The sequence below is a fragment of the Saccopteryx leptura genome, chromosome 8, assembly GCF_036850995.1.
Source record: "Saccopteryx leptura isolate mSacLep1 chromosome 8, mSacLep1_pri_phased_curated, whole genome shotgun sequence".
In the NCBI taxonomy this organism is placed as follows: domain Eukaryota; kingdom Metazoa; phylum Chordata; class Mammalia; order Chiroptera; family Emballonuridae; genus Saccopteryx; species Saccopteryx leptura.
In genome coordinates, this window is record NC_089510.1 from 66,682,912 (window position 1) to 66,703,999 (window position 21,088).

Here is a 21,088-nt window from a genome sequence, read left to right on the forward strand (position 1 = left end):
TCAGTCTCATTTCCACTTCCAGCCAAAATAATGAGACCAAGAGAGTCCAATAGACACACTTTATTAGCCACTCTCTATGTTCAAACCTTCTGCCTCTCTGTCTCCCTTCCCCACTACCTCTCACCTCCTGCAGGGCACCGTATCCCCATGGAATCCTCTATGTGATTCTCATGGTAGGAGAACAAGAGGGTTGGCATTCTTGGTTGGTCCTGGGCATTCAGCAGAGTCTTGTTCTTTGGGGAAAGGCAGGACAACCAACTTCTCACTCATAGGCCCCAGGAAGAGGGAAGAGACATCAACGGCTTCTCCCTGAGGGTTTGTGGTTAGATCCAGCTGCACAGGGAAGGCCTCAACAGGAGGTTTTTCCTGGGAATCTTCAGGTTGCTCATCACCCACGTCAGGAAGGTATTGAACAGATCCTCTTGACACAGCTTTGGAAAGTGAGTGGGTGGGTTCTGTGTTTTGCTGCTGGGGCTCTTCCACCTTGGGGAGGTTAGCAGGTCCCTGGTTAGCAGAATTTTCACCCCCAGGGGTGGGAGCCTGAAACAAGAACATTTTCATTAATGGGACGTCTCCCAGAGAAATCTCTGCTGTACCTGGACCAGGTTAAGCTGTTCTATGTCTTTCTGATGAAATGCTTCAAAGGGAGACCAACTAAAGGGATGGGCCTCTGGTTCAAAGGTCATAAATTAAAACAGATAAGAGCTTGTTTCACAAATCTAGAATGGAACAATGATTCAGAGAAGTTAAATGGCTTATTCTAAGTCCCAGGGAGCTGTCTCCCTGTGCCTAGTAGTGGCAGCAACAGCCACTTTTTACTAACTGGTTATTCTGTGCCGGGCCCAATCCAGCACCCTTTATTCACGTCTTCTCACTTGTTTCTCACAGGGAACTGAATGAGGTAGGCATTGAAATCCCACTCACAGAAGAGGCCACCATGACTCAGAGAAGTAAAAATTTGCTCATGGTCACACAGCTCACAGGTAGCTGAGTGGGACTGGAATCCTGGTGGCCTATTTCAGCCACCCTTTCAATAATATGTATATCAGGCTGCCTCATAGTAAGTGCTCAATAAATACTTCTAAAAAGGGACTAAAACTTTCCATGGAAATAACTTCTCCTTTCAGTTCAGTGTAAGGATCTTTGGAACATCAAATTTAATGTCTCAGAGTCCTGAGCCATCCAAGCTAGTAGGTCCCTATTTCTGAAAGAGTCATTTATTCTACAGGAGCACATTGTGACTAAAACAAAGAGTGACAGGTCTTTAAGCATCTATCCTGTGGGTGTGACCACAGAGCAGCCTGAATAAAGTGGTCATAATGGATCTTAAGAAATAAAAGGAGAGGATGGGGTAGGGAAAGCTAAAATTTAGATCATATACTTTTTTTTTTTTTTGTACATGAAGACAAATAACTAGAATGAAAAATACCTGTGATTCAAAGAAGTTACAGGTCACGGAGACATATTTTTTTAAGTTCATTTTACTCAGACCACCAGTGCAAAGACCAACAGGCTAAAAAAAAAAAAGAAAGAGAGAGTGAGTGAGAAAGAAAGATAAGATACAATGTTGAGTTTTACAATTATCAATGACCTTAAACAAAACTCAACCTATTTTCTGCCTGTGTGGACACACAGTCAGTCAACAGTTTTATGCTGCTACCATGCAATGGGCAGGCTCAGAGCCAATCTCTCTAGATTGTCCCTACAAGTAACCACCAAAACAGGCTACACTGTCTCCAATGATGGGAAACTTCAGACTTCTTGAGGAACTAACTTTTAGAAAATTCTTTACGTTGAGTGCAAATCTGTGTCTGTAGAACATCTACCTCTTGGCCTTACCTCTACCTTTAGGTCCATTAAAAACACTTGTTCTCACCCTGTGAGAACAGCTCAGTTGGATAGAGCATTGTCCCAATGTGCCAGTGTTGCAGGTTTGATCCCCATTCAGGACTTACATTACATGAGTGGGACAACAAATCGATGTTTCTCTCTCTCCCTTTTTCTCTAAAATCAATTAAAAAAAACTTGTTCTTGATTCTCATATATAGCAGCCCTTTATGCATGGTCTACCTACATTTACTCTTCTCAGACAAAACCACTCTCAGTTTCTTCAACTTCTCTATGTTTAAAAATAATTTTGTTTTCTTATTATACATGTAAGAGTTATTTAGAATGTGGGTAAACAGAAAGAAAATAAAAAGGCCTGTAATTGCATGAAAGGTACCTGTTTCTGCAATGATTTGACTTATTTTCTTCTAATCTTTTTTCCTATGCAGACATATTTTTTCTTCTAAAAAATAAAATTATACTATATATTACTTTATAGCTCTCTTTTGTCATTTTCTATATTGTGAAAATTCTTTTATGGCATTGTATAGTTTTCTATGATCTTTATAATGGTTACCTAATATTCCTCTGTGTTATTTAACAAGTTCTCTTTTGTTAGGACACTAGATTGTATCTCATTTGTTTTGTTTAAACATTGAAGCTATATATTTTGATATCTCCCTAGTTAACTCCTTAGAGTAAATTACTGGAAGAGAAACTTTTGAGTCATAGAGTACACATATTTGCAAGTGTAAATAGAATATTATAATAAAATGTTGCCTCAATTTCTAAAGACTTTTAAAATACAGTATTAGAATTTACTAAAATGGGTCTAAAGAGATTGTCTGAATATTACTCTATCACCAGACTATATGAAGAGAAGATTAGAAATTTTTTACACTTGATCTTAGCCAAAAGGCCGAGAAGCGATTAGAAATTTTTTAAAGTGAGAAAATCCATTAATGTAGGAAGTTCTTGGAGAATGGAACTTAAGCCTTTCCCTTCTCCTCTTTATCACCACATTACATAAGGGAAGGCCTCTAAGAGAACCTTCTAGAGAGATTGCAGGTACTGGTACCAAGTAGTCTGGCCCCTCCCACTCAGACTAGGATTTGTTGAACTACCATAATTGAGAGGCCTGACCACAGAAAGGGAGTTTGAGGGCAAGCTTGACATATGAATCCTAGAGTTTAGGGACATATGGCTATGGAGATTGGAGGCTGCTTCTCTCTCAGTACAGTCTAAGAGCAGGATCTCAGGTAAAGCAGCTTACTATGGTATGGAGAAAAGACAATGAGGGAAGCCTATGGCCATCGTCTGGCATAGTAAAAATGTGGGAGGTTTGCGTGGGACAAGCAAATGTCATAGGTAGTATTATTTTGAATGTGCTCACCTGAAGGGACTTCCAGATATAGGGCATTTAAAAGTAAAAAAAAAATAATGTGATGCTGACTCTGAGAAGGGGTAGTTCCAAGGAGTCAGCTAGGGAGTCTATCACCCTCCTGGGAAAAGACATTCAGATGAACTCATACCTGTACCACGTGAGAGAACTGGCACCGGAGCCTGTTTCAAAAAGAGCCAGTGAGGACCAAGAGAAAATGACAGCTGCAGGGTTAGTCATGTAAAAAGACTTTGCATTCTTTTCTCTAATCCTCTTTTATTCTTCTTACAACTTGGAAGATTTAGAATTAAGCAAAAGATTGCAGGAGGGGGAGAAAGAATGAAAGAACAAGCTTTGATCCCTTCCTCACACTACAAAAATACTGAGTGCTTTCCCCCTAAAAACAGGAGGAAGACAAGAATGTCTCCACCTCTAGTCAACATTTCACTGAAAGTTTTAGGCAGGAATATTGGCAATAAGTAAATAAATAAATGCAAATTGGGAAGGAAGAAGTAAACTATTTCTATTTGCAGATGACATGATCCTGTATATAGAAAACCTAAGGAAACTACTGGAAAACTATTAGACTAATAAATGAGTTCAGCAAGTTTACAAGATACAAAGTCAGCATATAAAAATCCATTGTATTTCTATAAACTTGCAATGAACAACCTTAAAAAAATTAGAAGATAAATACATTATAGTAGCATCAAAGAGAATTAAATATTTAGGTGTAAAAATACTTGTAAATAAAAGTCGTGTACATTGAAAATTATGAAAGACATTGTTTTAAACAAATGGAAAGACATTCCATATTCAGAGATTGAAGGACTCAGTGTTGTTAAGATGACAACTCTTCCCACCTCGATCTACAGATTCAATGCAATCTCGTCAAATTCCCAACTGTCTTTTTTTTTTTTTTTTTTGTATTTTTCTGAAGCTGGAAATGGGGAGAGACAGTCAGACAGACTCCCGCATGCGCCCGACCGGGATCCACCCGGCACGCCCACCAGGGGGCGACGCTCTGCCCCTCCGGGGCGTCGCTCTGTCGCGACCAGAGTCACTCTAGTGCCTGGGGCAGAGGCCAAGGAGCCATCCCCAGCGCCCGGGCCATCTTTGCTCCAATGGAGCCTCGCTGCGGGAGGGGAAGAGAGAGACAGAGAGAAAGGAGAGTGGGAGGGGTGGAGAGGCAGATGGGCGCCTCTCCTGTGTGCCCTGGCCGGGAATCGAATCTGGGACTTCTGCACGCCAGGCCGACGCTCTACCACTGAGCCAACCGACCAGGGCCCCAACTGTTTTTTTAACATAGAAACTGACAAGCAGCTCCTAAAATTATTATGAAAACAACCTTGAAAAAGAAAAAAATGGGAAGACTCACACTTCTCAATTTCAAAACTTACTACGAGCTATAGTATTCAAGATACAGTGGTAGTACTGTAAGGACAGATGGACAGATCAGTGGAATAAAATTGAGGGTATAGAAATAAATCCTATATATATGGCCAATTGATCTTCAGGAAGTGTGTCAAGACAATTAAATGAGGGAAGAAATAGTCATTTGAACAAATAGTGCTGGGACACCTGGCTATCCACATGCAATAGAGCAAATTGAATCTCCTACCTCATGTCATATACAAAAATTAACTCAAAATGGGTCATAGACAAACAAACATAGAAATATATCTTAGTGATCTTGGATTAAACAATGGTTTTTTACATATGACACCAAAAACACTTTCAACAAAAGAAACAATATACAACTAAAACTTTATCAAAATTTAAAAATTTGTACTTCAAAGAACGTCATCAAGAAAGTGAATAGATAATCTAGACAATGGAAAAAATATTTAAAAAACATATGCCTGATAAGGGGATTGTATCCAGAATATGTACAGAACTCTTTACAATTCAACAATAAAAAGATAAATAGTCCAATTTTAAAATGGGCAAAAGATTTGAATAGAGATTTCTCCAAAGAATATACACAATTGTTCAATAAACACATTAAAAGATGCTCAACATCATTAGCCATGAAGGAAATGTAAATCACAACCAAAATGAGATATTACTTCATACCCAGGATTTGCTTTTCTGTTTTCATCCCATCCTATCACCCTATCATCCTTTTTCTCTCTGGATCCTTTTTATTAAAGAAGACTTTAATAAAAAACAGATGATAAAAATAAGTATTTGCATGTATGTGGAGACACTGAAACCCTCGTATTGCTGATGGGTTCAGGAAGCTGATGCAGTCACTCTGGCAGTTAGTCAAAAGGTTAAACGGAGAGTTACCATATGGCCCAGCAACACCAGTGTAAGGTATATATCCAAGATATATAACATATGTATACATAAGAACTTGTACATAAAGGTTCATAACATTATTTGACCTATTATTTATAATAGCTCAAATGAGGAAACTCAGATATCCATTAACTGATGAATAAACAATATATGGTATATCCATACCAGTAAATATTATTTGATAATGAAAAGAAATGAAGTGTTGATACATTCTACAACATGGATAAGCCTTGAAAACATTATGCTAAGTGAAAGAAGACGTATTTAAAAGGTCACATATAGTATGATTTCATTTATATGAAATATTCAGAAAAAAGTAAAGTCATAGAGATAATAAATAGACTAGTGGTTTCCAGGGACTTGGGTAAGGGGGTAAGGATAATGACTGTTAATGAGTATAGCATTTCTTTGGGGGCTGATGAAAATATTCTAAAATTAAATACTGATAGTGGTGGCACAACTCTGAGAATATACTAAAAAGCTACTGAATTGTATACCTTAAAAAGGTGAATTTCATGGTGTGTGAATTATGTCTTAATAAAGCTGTTATTATAAATAAGTAAATAAGAGGAGAAAAGACTGTCGATGTATTTTTCCCAATTGTGTTACAACACATTGTGCCAACTGGCGTTCCTAGCAGGTATGTCAGATGGTTTTAAGGTACTCTCCCCATCTTGGACACATTCTTTCAAGGAGATCCTGCTTGATTTTGTCCTTCTTAGAAGAGTACAAGGAATGAAACACAATGCTGTATTCTAAATGTAACAGATTTGTTCAGATAAAAGCAGAACTACCACCAAGCACTGAGGAGAGTTGTCTATACTTCAGAGCCTCTATGAGAATTTTCTGCAAAGGCTTAATATTGCTGATGAAAACTGCCCTCACAATCAAACGTTATTATATCTGGGCCAGTACAATTTCTAACTAGTCAGTTACTACTTGAGGGGAAGAAAAGTGTCTTATGCATTACAACAGCTCATATATAGTTTATGCTCAATACACACAGATAGATCTATGAACACAAATCCTACATTATGTAGATACTCACCCCAGAGTCAGGAAGCTGAAGTACACAAGCGCTGTCCTGAGATTTGGTACATGGTGACTCTTGGATTAAATATTCCACAAAGTAGCTGGGGCCAAACACCCACTGGTATGAAACAAGAGTTGAGAAACAAAACTCAAACCTCTCATGTAGAGAAATAACTGAGGGGTGACAGCATTACATTTACAGAAACCAGACATTCCCACAGTCATTGTCAACACAGGTCTCCTGTTGTCCCTATAATTCCCACCATGATTGAACCATGTATCATGATTTTGTTATTTAGAAAACATAATAAGCATTCCTTTCTTCCATTCTTAATGATTTGAATGGAATTTAGAAAACTTCCCTTGGGTGAGCTTATTTTCTTCAAGTAGATTTTTTTTAGATGAGTGTTTTTTATATGATAAATATCAACATAATTCAAATACAAATGAGACTCCATTTCCCCTAACCCAATGGTTGGCAAACCGCGGCTCATGAGCCACATGCAGCTAGCTCTTTGGCCCCTTGAATGCGGCTCTTTGGCCAGCTTAGGAGTGCCCTAATTAAGTTAATAACAATGTACCTATCTATATAGTTTAAGTTTAAAAATTTGGCTCTCAAAAGAAATTTCAATCGTTGTACAGTTGATACTGACTCTGTTGACTAATGAGTTTGCCAACCACTGCCCTAACCCATAGAACTCAACATCCTCTCCAGGGCTTAACATGGGGCAGAAGTTGACTTGGTAAATGAGCTCCATGGGCAATCAGTATGAGAATGTAGCAGTAAATATTGAACCAAGGAAACTATGAGTCTATTTTCATTTTTGCCATAAGGATGATGAAGTAAAATCAAATCCCACAACTCTTGTGGAAATCCCATGGGATAACTCAGAAACTGAAACATAATTCAATGTGCATCAGGTCTACCAAAGTAGGGAGTGAAGAGAGGCTCCTGCATTCTAATCAAAAAAGGGCATTAATATTCTCCTCTTAGTTTAGAAATTGATAGCAGCAGTCATGGGACACATTGTTTGTGTAACTGGGCATTTCGGCCTTACCTGGCTAGTAGCCCTGGTGACTTTGAAGAGAGAATACTGCTTCGAGGCGCTCTCGCTGTTGTATTTTGCAAGGGACTCAGTGACAGCTTCCAGAACTCTGGGCTCTGATAAGTCAGAGGGGCTGGGGCAATCAGGGCACATGAACTGAACCTTTCTTCGAGGAACTGTTGATGCCAAAGAAAGCAGTTTAAAAATAAAGATCCTTAATGACTTTTAATCCTCTGAATTCTATGACCACAACAGAAGCAGAGTGAAATAAAAAGGTAACTCAGTTTCGGCAAGGATGGCGTGGGAAAGGCACTATCTGAACTGAAGCTTCTCTGTCAGCAGTGAGTTTTCTGCAAAGAGCATGTACTCCTTTCATAATTTATAAACAAAATCAAAGCAAGATTGTTTTTATCTCACACAAATTTTTTTATGCCAGGAATTTTATTAAAAAACACATAATATATGTGTTTATAGTGGTAGAAAAACGTTTCCCAATTAGTAGCTCAATATCTTTTATCATTATTGACTCTGTAAGCCAGCTGAGTATCTTAAAAGGTGAGAATTTTAGTTTTGGTATGCCTCAATCACCTTTTAGTCCCCAACACCTAAGATAATATAAGTGCTCAGTAATTGCTTGTTGAATGAATAAATGAGTGAATGAGATATGAAAGCTGGAAGCACTCTCCCTCTGGTTAAAAAATGCAAGTGACCCAGGAAACAATCAGCGGTAGAGCGGCGGCCTGGCGTGTGGGGGACCCGAGTTCGATTCCCAGCCAGGGCACATAGGAGAAGTGCCCATTTGCTTCCCCACCGCCCCCCTTCCTTCCTCTCTGTCTCTCTCTTCCCCTCCCGCAGCCAAGGCTCCATTGGAGCAAAGATGGCCCGGGCGCTGGGGATGGCTCCTTGGCCTCTGCCCCAGGCGCTAGAGTGGCTCTGGTCGCAACAGAGTGACGCCCCGGAGGGGCAGAGCATCGCCCCCTGGTGGGCGTGCCGGGTGGATCCCGGTCGGGCGCATGCGGGAGTCTGTCTGACTGTCTCTCCCCGTTTCCAGCTTCAGAAAAAAAAAATGCAAGTGACCCAGGAAACAAAAATTGGCCACATCACTGTCTGACTGGGTAGAATTCATTCTAATGGTACAGCCAGAATTTCTGACTGGGAGGAGCTGGGGGTGACAAAACCAGAGAGGAAGTCAGACTGGCTACTTGTCTGCAAGTTGTTTTCTGCAGAGCAAAACAATTGATCAATTGTGCATTTATTTGAGTGTGTTTGGATGCACTATGGGAGAGTTAGCAGCCACCACTTGTCACTCCGGGCACTGTCCCCACATGTCACTTTCTGACCTCACATATGTCTGGTACTCATGACTTCTGCATCCTGATCTGTTTTATTAGTTGTTGTTTTCTAATTTAAGAAAGTCTGGTCTTCACAACCAGGAAACTTAAACTGTGGCTAATAAAATATTTGCTCTGTAGCCTTGTCCCTCACAGGAACTAGCGGTATTGTTATGACCTGGAGCTAATTAGAAACACACTCTCATCCCCTACCACAGATCTATAGAATCAGAGTCTGTACTTGAACAAGATCCACCAAGAGAGTCACATGCACTTAATAGTTTAACAAGTAGTCATATCTGATTTTACCATGCCCCAGATGCTTGCTTTCCAAAGAACTCAGAATGAATGCATGTGCATATTTAAAATGCCATTAGCTTCAACTTCATTCTTAGTCCATTTATTCATTTATTCAACAATATTTTGGATTCCTTACACTTGATAGGAACTCAGGGTCGTTGTAGAGGGAAGAAAAAAGGCATAAAATATTCTACACGAAATAAGATGTAAGACTTCAATTCAAGGCTGTGCATAGTCTATGCTCCATGAGTGGTTAGGTTTAAGTTTTATAGAAATGAGAACAGGAGAACCTGTTCCTTTCCTGAATGGAGAACATCATTAAAAAATCATTATCGATATTTTAAGGACCGCCGTCAACGCTGCTTCTTTCACGATGTTAAATGTAAGTCGTGAAACCATAAGCATCTTAGAAGAAAACATAGGCAGTAAGCTCTTGGACATCCCTCGGAGCAATATATTTGCCGATTTATCTCCATGGACAAGTGAAATAAAGGATAGGATGAACAAATGGGACTTTATCAAACTAAAAAGCTTTTTCACAGCCAAAGACAATACGAACAAAATAAAAAGACAAACCACACAATGGGAGAACATATTTGACAATATGTCTGATAAGGGGTTAATAACCAAAATTTATAAAGAACTTGTAAAACTCAACACCAGGAAGATAAACAATCCAATCAAAAAATGGGCAAAATAAATGAATAGACACTTCTCCAAAGAGGACATACAGATGGCCAATAGGCAGATGAAAAAATGTTTAACATCACTAATCATTAGAGAAATGCAAATTAAAACCACAATGAGATACCACCTCACACCAGTCAGAATGGCGCTCATCAACAAAACAACACAGAATAAGTGCTGGCAAGGATGTGGAGAAAAGGGAACCCTCCTGCATTGCTGGTGGGAATGCAGACTGGTGCAGCCACTGTGGAAAACAGTATGGAGATTCCTCAATTAAAAATCGAACTGCCTTTTGACCCAGCCATCTCACTTTTAGGAATATATCCTAAGAACACCAAATCACTGATTCAAAAGAAGAAATGCATCCCATGTTTATGGCAGCATTGTTTACAATAGCCAAAGTGTCCATCAGTGGATGAGTGGATTAAAAAGCTGTGGTACATATACACAATGGAATACTATGAGGCCACGAAAAAGAAGGAAATCTTACTTTTTGCGACAACATGGATGGATCTGGAAACTATTATGCTAAGTGAAATAATCCAGTCAAAGAAAGAAAAATATCATATGACCTTACTCATTTGAGGAATCCAATGAACAATGTGAACTGAGGAACAGAATAGAGACAGAGGTGGGATCAAAGGGATCAGTGGGAAAGTGGACAGAGGGAAAGGGGATGAGATGATTGGATCAGAGAAGGGAAAGAGATTGGTGAAATTATAAATACATAACACAGCGTTATAGAAAGCAGTAAAGCAAATCCTGGAGGGAAGAGGGGAGGGTGTTTGGGGGAGAGGGGCAAGGGGGATGTTGAGGGGAACACGGGGGAGGGGGGATGCATTCGGGGGGGACACTTGAATCTATGTAAACACAATAAATTAAAATCAATAAAATATACAATTAAAAAAATCGATATGAGTTCCAAGGGCAGGGCGTATAAGGGGAGGGTTTGCTCAGCAGAAGGAAAGGCACAGCAGGATGCAGAGATTGGAAAGTTCAGTATATGTTCATGAATTAATGAGGGATTAAGTTGAATGAAGTCTGAGTTGGTGTAGTCAGGAAAGTAATGGCAGAGACAGCTAGAAAAAGAGCTTGGGGACCAGTGTGGAGATGATGTCATTTACATCAGACTAAAGATTGAGGAGTTAATGCAGTACTCATGAATAAACCATTGCAGGGGACTTAGGAGACTAACTGTGGGAAGAAGAGCAGTGCAAGTTGAATTTCACAGGGAAGGCAAATATGGGATATATTAGGAACTTGGCCTTGGTATGAATAGGAAGTAAGGACAGGAGAATGCTATATATTCTGGGCATAGCTCTGCTTAATTCTCTTTTTAGATCTTTCATTAAAATAAACAAAATCAGCGTACTTTCTTACCTGGGCGAAGGGTACAGTTGTAAGCAAGTGAATGGAGAACTCTTCTTGGCTTGTTAATGTAAAATATTGCTTTGCATTGACCATAAGTCTAGAACCAACAAACACATTTTATGACATCGCTAGAATAAACTCTGACTTTTTAAAATACCACCAAAATGAAATTGGATATTTTATTTTATTATCTTTTTAAGTGAGAAGAAGGGAGATAGACTCCTGCATGCGCCTGGACTCAGATCCACCTGGCAACCCCTGTCTGGAGCCAATGCTGAAATTAACTGAGCTATATCCTCAGCGCCCAGGCTGATGCTTGGACCAACTGAGCCACTGGCTGTGAGAGGGGAAGAGAGAGAGAAGGGGGAGAGGGAGGGGAAGAGAAGCAGATGGCTGCTTCTCATGTGTGCCCTGACATGATGAATGGATCCATCCAGGATGGATCCCAGGACAGACGCTGGGCAAACCTATCCACTGAGCACACATTTTATTTTTAAATAATGAAAAACTTAAAGGTCAATTTTGGTGGCTTTGGGTATGAGAAATTGCCAGCTTATAAACAGTTTAACCTCCTTGGACCCAGTTAGACTACATTTCCCAGCTCTCCTCCCAATTAGATGTGATTGTATAACTGAGTTCTAACAATGAGAAGGTGAGCAGAATCAGCCCCAGACAGGGGTTGCTGGATGGGTCCTCGACGGAGTGCATGCTGGTATCTGTCTCTCTATCTCCCTTCCTCTCACTTGGAAAAGAATTACCAAAAAAAAGGGGGGGGGGTGAGCAGAAGTGACTGTAATCACTTCCAGGTCTGGCCCTTAAGATCTCTCATGTATGAGTTGTCCTCCCTGCTCTGTCTCTTTCGATAGCTTGTGCAGATGAGCATGGTAACCACAGAAGCCATGGGTTGAAGCAGGAAGAGTCTAGAGCCACAATGTGGAAGGAACCTGGGTCTCCAAGTCACTCCTGGAGGAAAGCCTCCTCTTGATCAGGAATTTCTATTTTGAACTTTACATGAGTGAAAAATAAACTTGTAACATACTGGAATCTGCATACACTTTTAGGGCATGTGTTATAGCAGCTACTGTCACCTTTACAAATATAATTCACAACAGGATAAATGGGATTCTAAGAAATGCCTCATCAAAATCGGATAGGTACAGTTTGATAAATCTTATTAAACGATTCAAAAAAATATCATGATCGAATGGTTTACTTCTAAACACAATCTTGCATTCAAACGTGTCTTAGCAATTAATGGAAATAACTCATGATCACTGAGAACAAATAAAAATTGTTATCTTTAAGCCTCTTCAATGGTCATTTTTAAAGGATTAATTCTGAGGTTCTTTAAGTTCTATGGTTCCAGGAAATCGTTCCATAGCACCTTTGAGAGCTCCCATAGTATAAGCCCTTCCTTTCCCCAGCCTCAAACTTCATATCAGTGTTCATTAAAACAAATTAAGGCAAAATAAAACAAATAATAAAGCTCTCTCATTATTGCTTCCATTGCCTTCCTTAAACACACATCCAGAATGCTACAGCTTTTCTTCTCATAATGTAAACACAGGTTTGGAGGCTATGGAAGGGTCTTAGAAGTAGAAAACAATTTGAGGATAACTTTTCAATTCCAGGTTTATCACCCCGGTAGGACTCTCAGAAATTCCTCTGACTGAATTCTGTTTCGTGTAATAGAATTGGATAACGATATGGACACCATGTCCAAGGAATTATAAAGGAGGACATATAAAGGATGGAACACATTGAACAACCTTCACCCTGTAGACAAGTGACATCTAGTTTCTCTCCTAGAGCTCCTGGGACGTAGCACTTACCTGTTCATGAAACATCCTCACTTTACAGTCCTTCCATGCCTTCTTGCTGAGCACATGACACTCAGTCTGCAACACGTCCAGTGTGAGGTAGAACACAGATCCCAGACCAGCCTGTGGGAAGGGGTGGAAAAGGGCACCACATCCCACATGAAGCAGAAACCCCTAAAGACTGGCCAAAATAGCCTTTGGTTTATGGCAGAGCCGAAGGCTAGCATGTTTGTGATGATTTCTAATAAACTGTGGAACACTGGACAAGTGTCAGGGTAGGGTACTATTTGCCCTTGTTCCTAGGAACAGTAACAAGAGTATATAATACAACTTAGCAAAGGGGAGCAGAGCGCTCTCAGCAGGTTTCTAATTTGGGAAGCACCTGCCAACATGTGTCTCCAGATTTCAACCCCTGGCTGGCTCACGCAGCTGGTGCAAACACCTGCCTCAGGTAGGGGACTGTCACTTGCCTGTCTGTGTTCATGGACATCCCTCACTCGATTGAGGCTCAGCACATAGCCTTCCTTTTGGTCACTGTTGATATCCTGCAGGGCAAAGCTCCCCACAGCCAGTACATCTGTGTCGTTGCAGCTACGGGAGAGGAAAGGTGACAAGGGCTCCGAGCTAGCTGTGCAGCACGCAGCCAAGGAGCAGAGCACCAGCGGTAGGAGCAGACCCATTCTGTGAGGAACAAGACCTGGTGGAGCTGCAGGAACGGCCCAGCTGAGCAGTAATCACAATCTGAACCTGTGACCAGAATCAAACACAAGTCCCATTTTATTTCCCATTTTAACTCTGTGGATTTCCCTGAGTCAGCACTTTGCCAATGTTTCTAACCTTCGACCCTGAGCAATCTCATATTCACGTGTACATGTAAACAAACTTACCTTTCCTAATCTCTTACTAAGAAATAATAGTAAACACTTGGGTCAAGGCTCCTAGGAGGTCACGATCTGATTCTGGTTTGCCTCCAGGGCTCCACCGGAACCAGCACGTGCAGACTGTCCCATTCTCGCATTTCCCGAAGCACCTTCCCTCTGGCTGATATCCTTGGCCGCACTAATAGCTACCCTGGGCTTGGGTTATGGTTCTAATAATATTCAGTGAATTCACACTTTTTGCCTGACCTTCTGTGTTTACCATTCCTGTTAGAGCAGGAGAAAGGCTCGAGCCTCACATCACCTATGTGAAAAAGCAGTGAGATTCCTAAAGCACTTTGGGATCTGACTGAAAGTGGTCTATGTAGTCTCACTTGGGTTTTTTAAAAACAATGATTTCATTTAAGTAAAAAAATAAAATAGAAGAATGGTATGTTAATAGTTCCTGCATCATAGTCCGGATCTACATTCCTTCTAGGGAGCTGTGTGGAAGCAAACTCATAAGAAAGCGAAGGCCTAATGAAACTGTGAAGAGCTGGGTAATGATTGGCAGGTAGGCTGGAACACCACTACGTCCCACAAGGCTGGACTCTCACTTTTCTCTTTCAGCTTCTGCTTGTGCTTCAGAAAGTTTCTACTGATTAGAACTGTACAAAACACAAATATCTTTAAAAAGTTTCTATTAAAAAAACCCCACATATACATCAGAGGTAGTTTGTCATAAGAGAAAAGAGCCAAAACTGGAGAGAAGCTTCTAGATTAGGATATCACAGAAGTTAGTCCATAAAATCCTAGTCATGAACCATGTTCCCCGACCTAGTCTCCCCATACCAACCCCTACCTCCAGCCTCACTCCCACCTCCTATTCCATCCTCAGTGTTCTGTGTTTAAACAATTCTTGGAGCTGGTGCACTCTTATAGTGGTGTCTCAAGACATATTAGATGGTAAAGGCTTTCCCAAGCTTTGAGGTGAAGAAATCTATACCACGATGTCCTACATTGTTTGACTATAAGATAGGTCTTTGTTAACACTTATTATTAAACCAAAAAATACAATTTAGGAACTATTGCACTAGAGAATTGCTATCTGTGAGGGTTTTTTTTTGTTTTGTTTTGTTTTGTTTTTTAAGAAACTGCTCAGCCATAGGAAAATTTTGTCTGGAAGTAAAGATATTTCAAATGGAATTAAAAAATAAAAATGTCACTCTAGCCTGAACCAAAATTCAGGGTGTGGTAATCCATGACTGATAGCAGTGAACTAAACATGAGCAGGCATTTAATGTTGTCTATGTTTGCTTAAAACTTTAATTTCACCTTAAACTTAAATATAATGATTTGTATTGCTTGTTAGTATTACTGTAATTAGCTACTGTGATACAATTTAAATTTTTGTTAAAAAATTGTATGGAAAATAGTTTTTCTCATTTGGTAACCAAGTCATGGCATTGTAGGTCATTCGGGGGTAGTATGTAGATGCACTGAAAAGTACTCTTAAAGGGAATTTAGTGACCCTAACCAGCACATACCTCAGGCGAGAAAACTGAGATGTAGGAAGGTGAAGTGCCTAAACAAAAATCATAAATGAATTAGTGGCAGAACCAGACCAGAAACCTTCTAGTTTAGAATACTTAAATCAGATCAAGTATTATAACAGTAACCTAACTGTAACTCTTTTAATTACCAACTGAATAAATTTGGAAAGTCACTTAATTGCTATAAGCCTCAGTAGCCAGATCTGTAAAACGGGCTCTTCACAGCACCACCATAGGAGATTATGTGCATGGAGGACTAGACCCACAGCTGGCACACAGCTGGTAGCTTGGTTGTAAGTATAATTATGGTAGTGACATAAGATTCCACAGCACTTATTGGGCATCTCTACAGTGCCAGGAACCATCAGGATCTCTGGAATCAAGGGTTAATAAGACTAATTAGATTAATAAGATATAGTTTCTAACTAATTTCTGCAAGTCAATAAACCATTTTTGAAGCTTGGTTTACAAACCTCAATCTTATGATCCCAGCTCCTTTGAGATGGTCATTAGGCATTGTTTTCTTTTTTTTTTTGCCACTTTAAAAAAAATTTTAATGGGGTGACATTAATAAATCAGGGTACATATGTTCAGAGAAAACATCTCCAGGTTATTTTGACATTTAATTATGTTGCATACCCATCACCCAAAGTCAAATTGTCTTCCATCACCTTCTATCTGGTTTTCTTTGTGCTCCTCCCCTCCCCTGTCTCCTCCCCTCAACCCCCCCCCCCCCCAGTAGCCACCACACTCTTGTCCATAAAAACGAGACTAAGAGACATGGACATAGGCATTGTTTTCAAACAGGAGCAACACTAGGAAAATGGGTCTGAAAACCAGAAATGGGCATGGAAACTAGATGCTCAAATTCTGGGCTACAACAAAGGTTTGCAGCCAGCAAATGAACAAATATTCACAGGGCTGGAGTGATGTATGAAAAGAGGTTAGGAAGGATGGAGGACACAAAAAGGTGGGGCCCAAACAGGAGGAGACAGTCCAAGGCCTGAGGAATTGCATCAAATGTGCCCCGTGAAGGCAATTACTGCAACTAAAATGAAGGCGAGACCCAAACAATCAGAACAAAAGGGTAATAAACACTGATGGAAGAATAAAGCAGACTTTGACCTAATGTCCTGATTTAGCCCTTAACTGTGTGACCAAGGGCAAGTGGCATAAGATTTTTGAAGCCCGCATCTTCATCTGTGAGGTCAGGTGTAGAACCACAGAATTGCCGAGAGTCCTTTCGATTCTGAGGTGTGGGCATTCCTGCCTTTCTCTTTATCTGGCTCCTAGTCCCCTTCCGGGAGATAGTTCTCCTTGAATGCAATACAATGAAACTTGTTCATGACAGGCCAGGGTCTGGGTTTCAATCCAATCTCAAACAACTTGAGACCAGCTTCTTTCTAGGTTGTGAAGTGTGGGAGCCCTGGGTGAGGTGGCAGAGGGAACAGGTCAATCTTTGGGGTAAGACAGACCTGGTTTAAATTTCACTCACACACACACACACACATACACATACATACACACACGGTTGCATCCACTTGTAGAAAGATGGGAACATATTTTCTTTTTCCCTGGGAGCTCCACCCCAGGAACTCTTATGTTTGGTCCCCATTACGTGTGGGGAAAACCCAGAGGTGGCATTCAAATAATTTAACAACCAGTTCTTTACCCTAATAACTGTTTTAAGTATAAAAAAAAGATATACCGCCTGACCAGGCGGTGGCACAGTGGATAGAGCATCGGACTGGGATGCCGAGGACCCAGGTTCGAGACCCTGAGGTCACTAGCTTGAGTGCAAGCTCATCTGGTTTGAGCAAAAGCTCACCAGCTTGGACCCAAGGTCGCTGGCTTGGTCAAGGGGTTACTTGGTCTGCTGAAGGCCTATAAGAGAAAGCAATCAATGAACAACTAAGGTGTCGCAATGAAAAACTGATGATTGATGCTTCTCATCACTCTCCATTCCTGTCTGTCCCTATCTATCCCTCTCTCTGACTCTCTCTCTCTGTCTCTGAAAAAACAAAAAACAAACAAAAAAACCCCGATATACCAAAAGATGGTTTATAATTTCATGCATTTACTACTTAAATAAAAATTAGAGAGGTACACAAAACTAGATTATGTTATAAAAGAGTTTTAAAATATTAATGAAAAAATATTAAATAATAGCTGACAAAAACAATAGAACTGTTAATTAAGATATTTCCATATTGCTTCTTGATTGGCATCCTCACTTGGAATTTTTTTCGCCTATGGATAGAATAAACATTACTACAGACACTTAGAATACGCTGTTGCGCAGATAAACATTAAAAAGGGTCAGGAATGGCCTGACCTGCGGTGGCACAATGGGTAAACCGTCGACCTGGAATGCTGAGGTCACCGGTTTGAAACTCCAGGTTTGCCTGATCAAGGCACATATGGGAGTTGATGCTTTCTGCTCCTCCCCCTCTTCTCTCTCTCTCTCTTTCTCTCTGTCTCCTGTCTCTAAAATGAATAAACAAAAAAAAAAATTAAAATAAAAAAAAATAAAAAGAGTAAGGAATGTAAATTTGTGATTTTCACATTGGGCGGCTGCCCAAGTGCCTGCTTTAGAGAGAACCCTGATTACAAGTGTCATTTTAACAACCAGTTCACTGAACTAAAAAAAAAAAAAATTAGGTATTGGTTTTGCTGAACCGGTGCAAACTGCTGAATCCCAGCACTGGGACAATTCTAGTACTAGTGTACAAGTGGAGTTTCAGCACAGAAGTGAAGAGCAAGGCCACGGAGACAGACTGACCTGGGTCGGAGGCTGGGCCATCGTCAGGGGTGGTCCTCTAATCCAGTGCTTTTTAATAGAAGCACAGTGCAAGTCACATGTTTAATTTTAAATTTTCTAGTAGCCACATTAAAAAAGGAAAAAGCAACAGATGATATTAATTTTAATATTTTGTTTAACCTTATATATTCAAAATATTATCATTTCCATTTGTAATCAATATAAAAATATGAGGTAGTTTATATTCTTAGTTTCACGCTACTACATGCCTCAGTTCAGCCCAGTCTCATTTACGGCGCTCAGGAGAGACGTGCGACCACCTGATTAGACTGCACGGGCCCTGTCAAAGGAAAGAAGCAGGAGCCCACTTTCCTGAGGCTGCAGGAAGGACTGGTCACAGGAAAATGCATAGCAGGTGCTTAGTGCAGCCCTGGTACACAGGACACCTGGGGACAATGTCTGCTGTCTGTGCTGTGACTGCTCCTTGTCTCACACAGTGCAGATCCCAAGTGAGTCAGTGGGCCACCTCTCTCCCAGTCCACCTGAATGGAGTCACTTCCACCAGGTGAGCCAGGTTAGGAGAAACAGGGACTTGATTTTCCTTGAGCCAGAAGCGGGCGGTACCAGGTCTCCTGGAGTCCCTCCTCCTGACAGGTGTGATTCAGGGCAGAGATTTAGGGTCGGTTTTAGAACAGCACAGGTCAAACAGGTGAGGCATTGTTTGCTGCAGAGCTGGGTGAGGTGTGCTGCAGGGCATTAGGTTTCTGGGAAGGGAGAGATACGAGTTCCTGGTCTTGACTTGGGATGGTGGGGAAAGGTGTGCAGCAGCCACAGCGCCAAAATATCAGGTTGGCTCTGACCTAGTTAGAGATGATCTCTGCAGCTGGTTGGGTTGTTTCCCACTCTCTTCCCCTTTCTCCTTTAGCTTTTCTTCCTTCCACAAATCTTGAACGTCGTACATCTACTCGATGGGCCAAGGCCCAGTGTTACAAATAGTAATAAATATCACTGATGAGTTCTTAGGATGTGCCTGGCCCCGTGCTAAACACTTTGTGTTCCTTCTCTCGTTTAAGATCCACAACAGACCCAGGGCTGTAAGTACCACTATTACTCCCATTTTACAGAAGAGGGAAACTGAGGAAGAGCAAGATTAAGTAGCTTGCCTTGGGTCTTATAGCCAGGGTTTGTGTCTAGCTTCTATGGCTTCAGAGAGAAAGGCACCGTTCCTGCCCTCAATGAGTGGATACCAAGGAAGACACAGTGGGAGAACCCCACTCTGTTGGGGAAGTCACTTCTTAGAGGAGGTCACATTCTGTCTGGGCTTGAAGGATGTATAGGAACATGTCTGATGGGCAAGGCAGGGAAGGTGTCCAAGGAAGTGGAACCAAGAGTAATAAAAGCAACAAATGTAAATGGTATCGTTTACCTTCTGTCCTTTCAACCTTTTCCGCTGTCTCCTCTATAAATGGGATGGTATTTGTCACTGCCAATCCACCCAGTAGACTCAGGCCACCTTTTGGCAGCCTATCTCCTCAAGTACATCTGGAACCTCTTTTCCTCTCTTACTTTCATCAATCATATTTAGGCAATTATGAAAAAACTCAGAATGTTTAGAGCAGGATGTTCAGTATTAAAAATATTCTTGGGGCAAATCCGCCCTGTAAAAAGTGCCACTCATCAAAAGTGGGATTTCCTCCCAGAATCTGCACGGTGCTGTGGCCTAGCACATGGACCGTGGGCTTGAACAAGCCTGGGTTGGAATCCCAGCTCCACTGCTCCTCAGCTGAGTGACAAAAAGGCCTCTCACTCTCTCTGAATCTCAGCTTCCTCACTGGTAAACCGAGGCCCCAGTGAAGCCATAGGATGGATGTGGGGTAAGGTGGAATCCCACACAGAAGCACCTGGCACGCGGTTCGCCTTCAGCACCTCACCAAAGGGAATCTAAAAGATAAGAAAGGAAGGCAGGTTGGATCTCCAAACCCACATCTTGTACTCACCGTTGTGAATGAGGTTAGAGGTAGCAGTGCCGGTTTATGAAGAGATGTCAAGGATGTCTGAGCTTGGCAGATCTTTCCTGAGCACCCAGTTCGCCCAGGCCTGGAGGCCCACTCAGACTGACCCTATGCACAAGCAACTGATGTATAAACCAGAAGCTTGGTGGCTAATTTACATGGGGGAGGAATGCCTCTCCAGCCTCTCCCCAGCAGTGCTGGACAAACTCTGACAAGTTCTTCCTCTCTGATCACCTTTTTATATCCTGCAAACAGACTGCATTGTTACTTCAGAACGCCAGGCACCAGTGCTCTTGGCTGAGCCACAGCTTTCATTAATGGCTTCCAGTGCCAGGCCTACACCCTGGTTCCTGCATTACGGGCGGGGTCCTAGGCAGAGGGCCAAAGTTTAATTAGGGACAGTCTCCTTCTGAAGAGCCACCCAGAACCTGGTCAGACACGGGCACTTCCCAAGTTACCTCACCAACATCTTTACGAGCCAACTTGGAGGGTGTGGCCTCCCTACAGGTGGCTTCGTTTGCCCGGAGGTGCTGGTTCTCATGGGTTTCACTCCCCATGGGTGGATTTATGCCTAAATTCTACCCTAACCAGTACTGCCCATACGCTGATCGAAGACAAGAAGAGGGAGCAGCACCGTGAGTGCCGACTGCATGCCAGCGTGCTGAGGGCAGGTCCTTACACTTAATCCTCACGAAGCCTTGTTGGGAGGTGTCTTCTTCCCTGGTTGATGACTAAGCCACACAAAGCATGAGCTTTCCAATACTCCCAGTGTGGCAACATCTGCCAAATTATCAGAACCAGAACTT

At 41.4% G+C, this 21,088-nt stretch overlaps 1 protein-coding gene across 1 annotated transcript; it reads right to left on the reverse strand.

The window, feature by feature from the left end:
• Positions 1-45: 45 nt before the first annotated feature.
• FETUB (fetuin B) lies at positions 46-20,423 on the reverse strand. Its single transcript, XM_066347592.1, has 9 exons — positions 20,268-20,423; positions 15,504-15,541; positions 13,570-13,846; positions 13,112-13,222; positions 11,289-11,376; positions 7,603-7,766; positions 6,561-6,662; positions 1,430-1,513; positions 46-540 (listed from the first exon to the last, which is right to left on the reverse strand). Exons 3-9 carry the CDS (start codon positions 13,777-13,779, stop codon positions 169-171), a joined length of 1,131 nt encoding a protein of 376 aa, XP_066203689.1. The 5' UTR covers positions 13,780-13,846; positions 15,504-15,541; positions 20,268-20,423; the 3' UTR covers positions 46-168.
• Between the last annotated feature and the right edge of the window lie 665 nt (positions 20,424-21,088).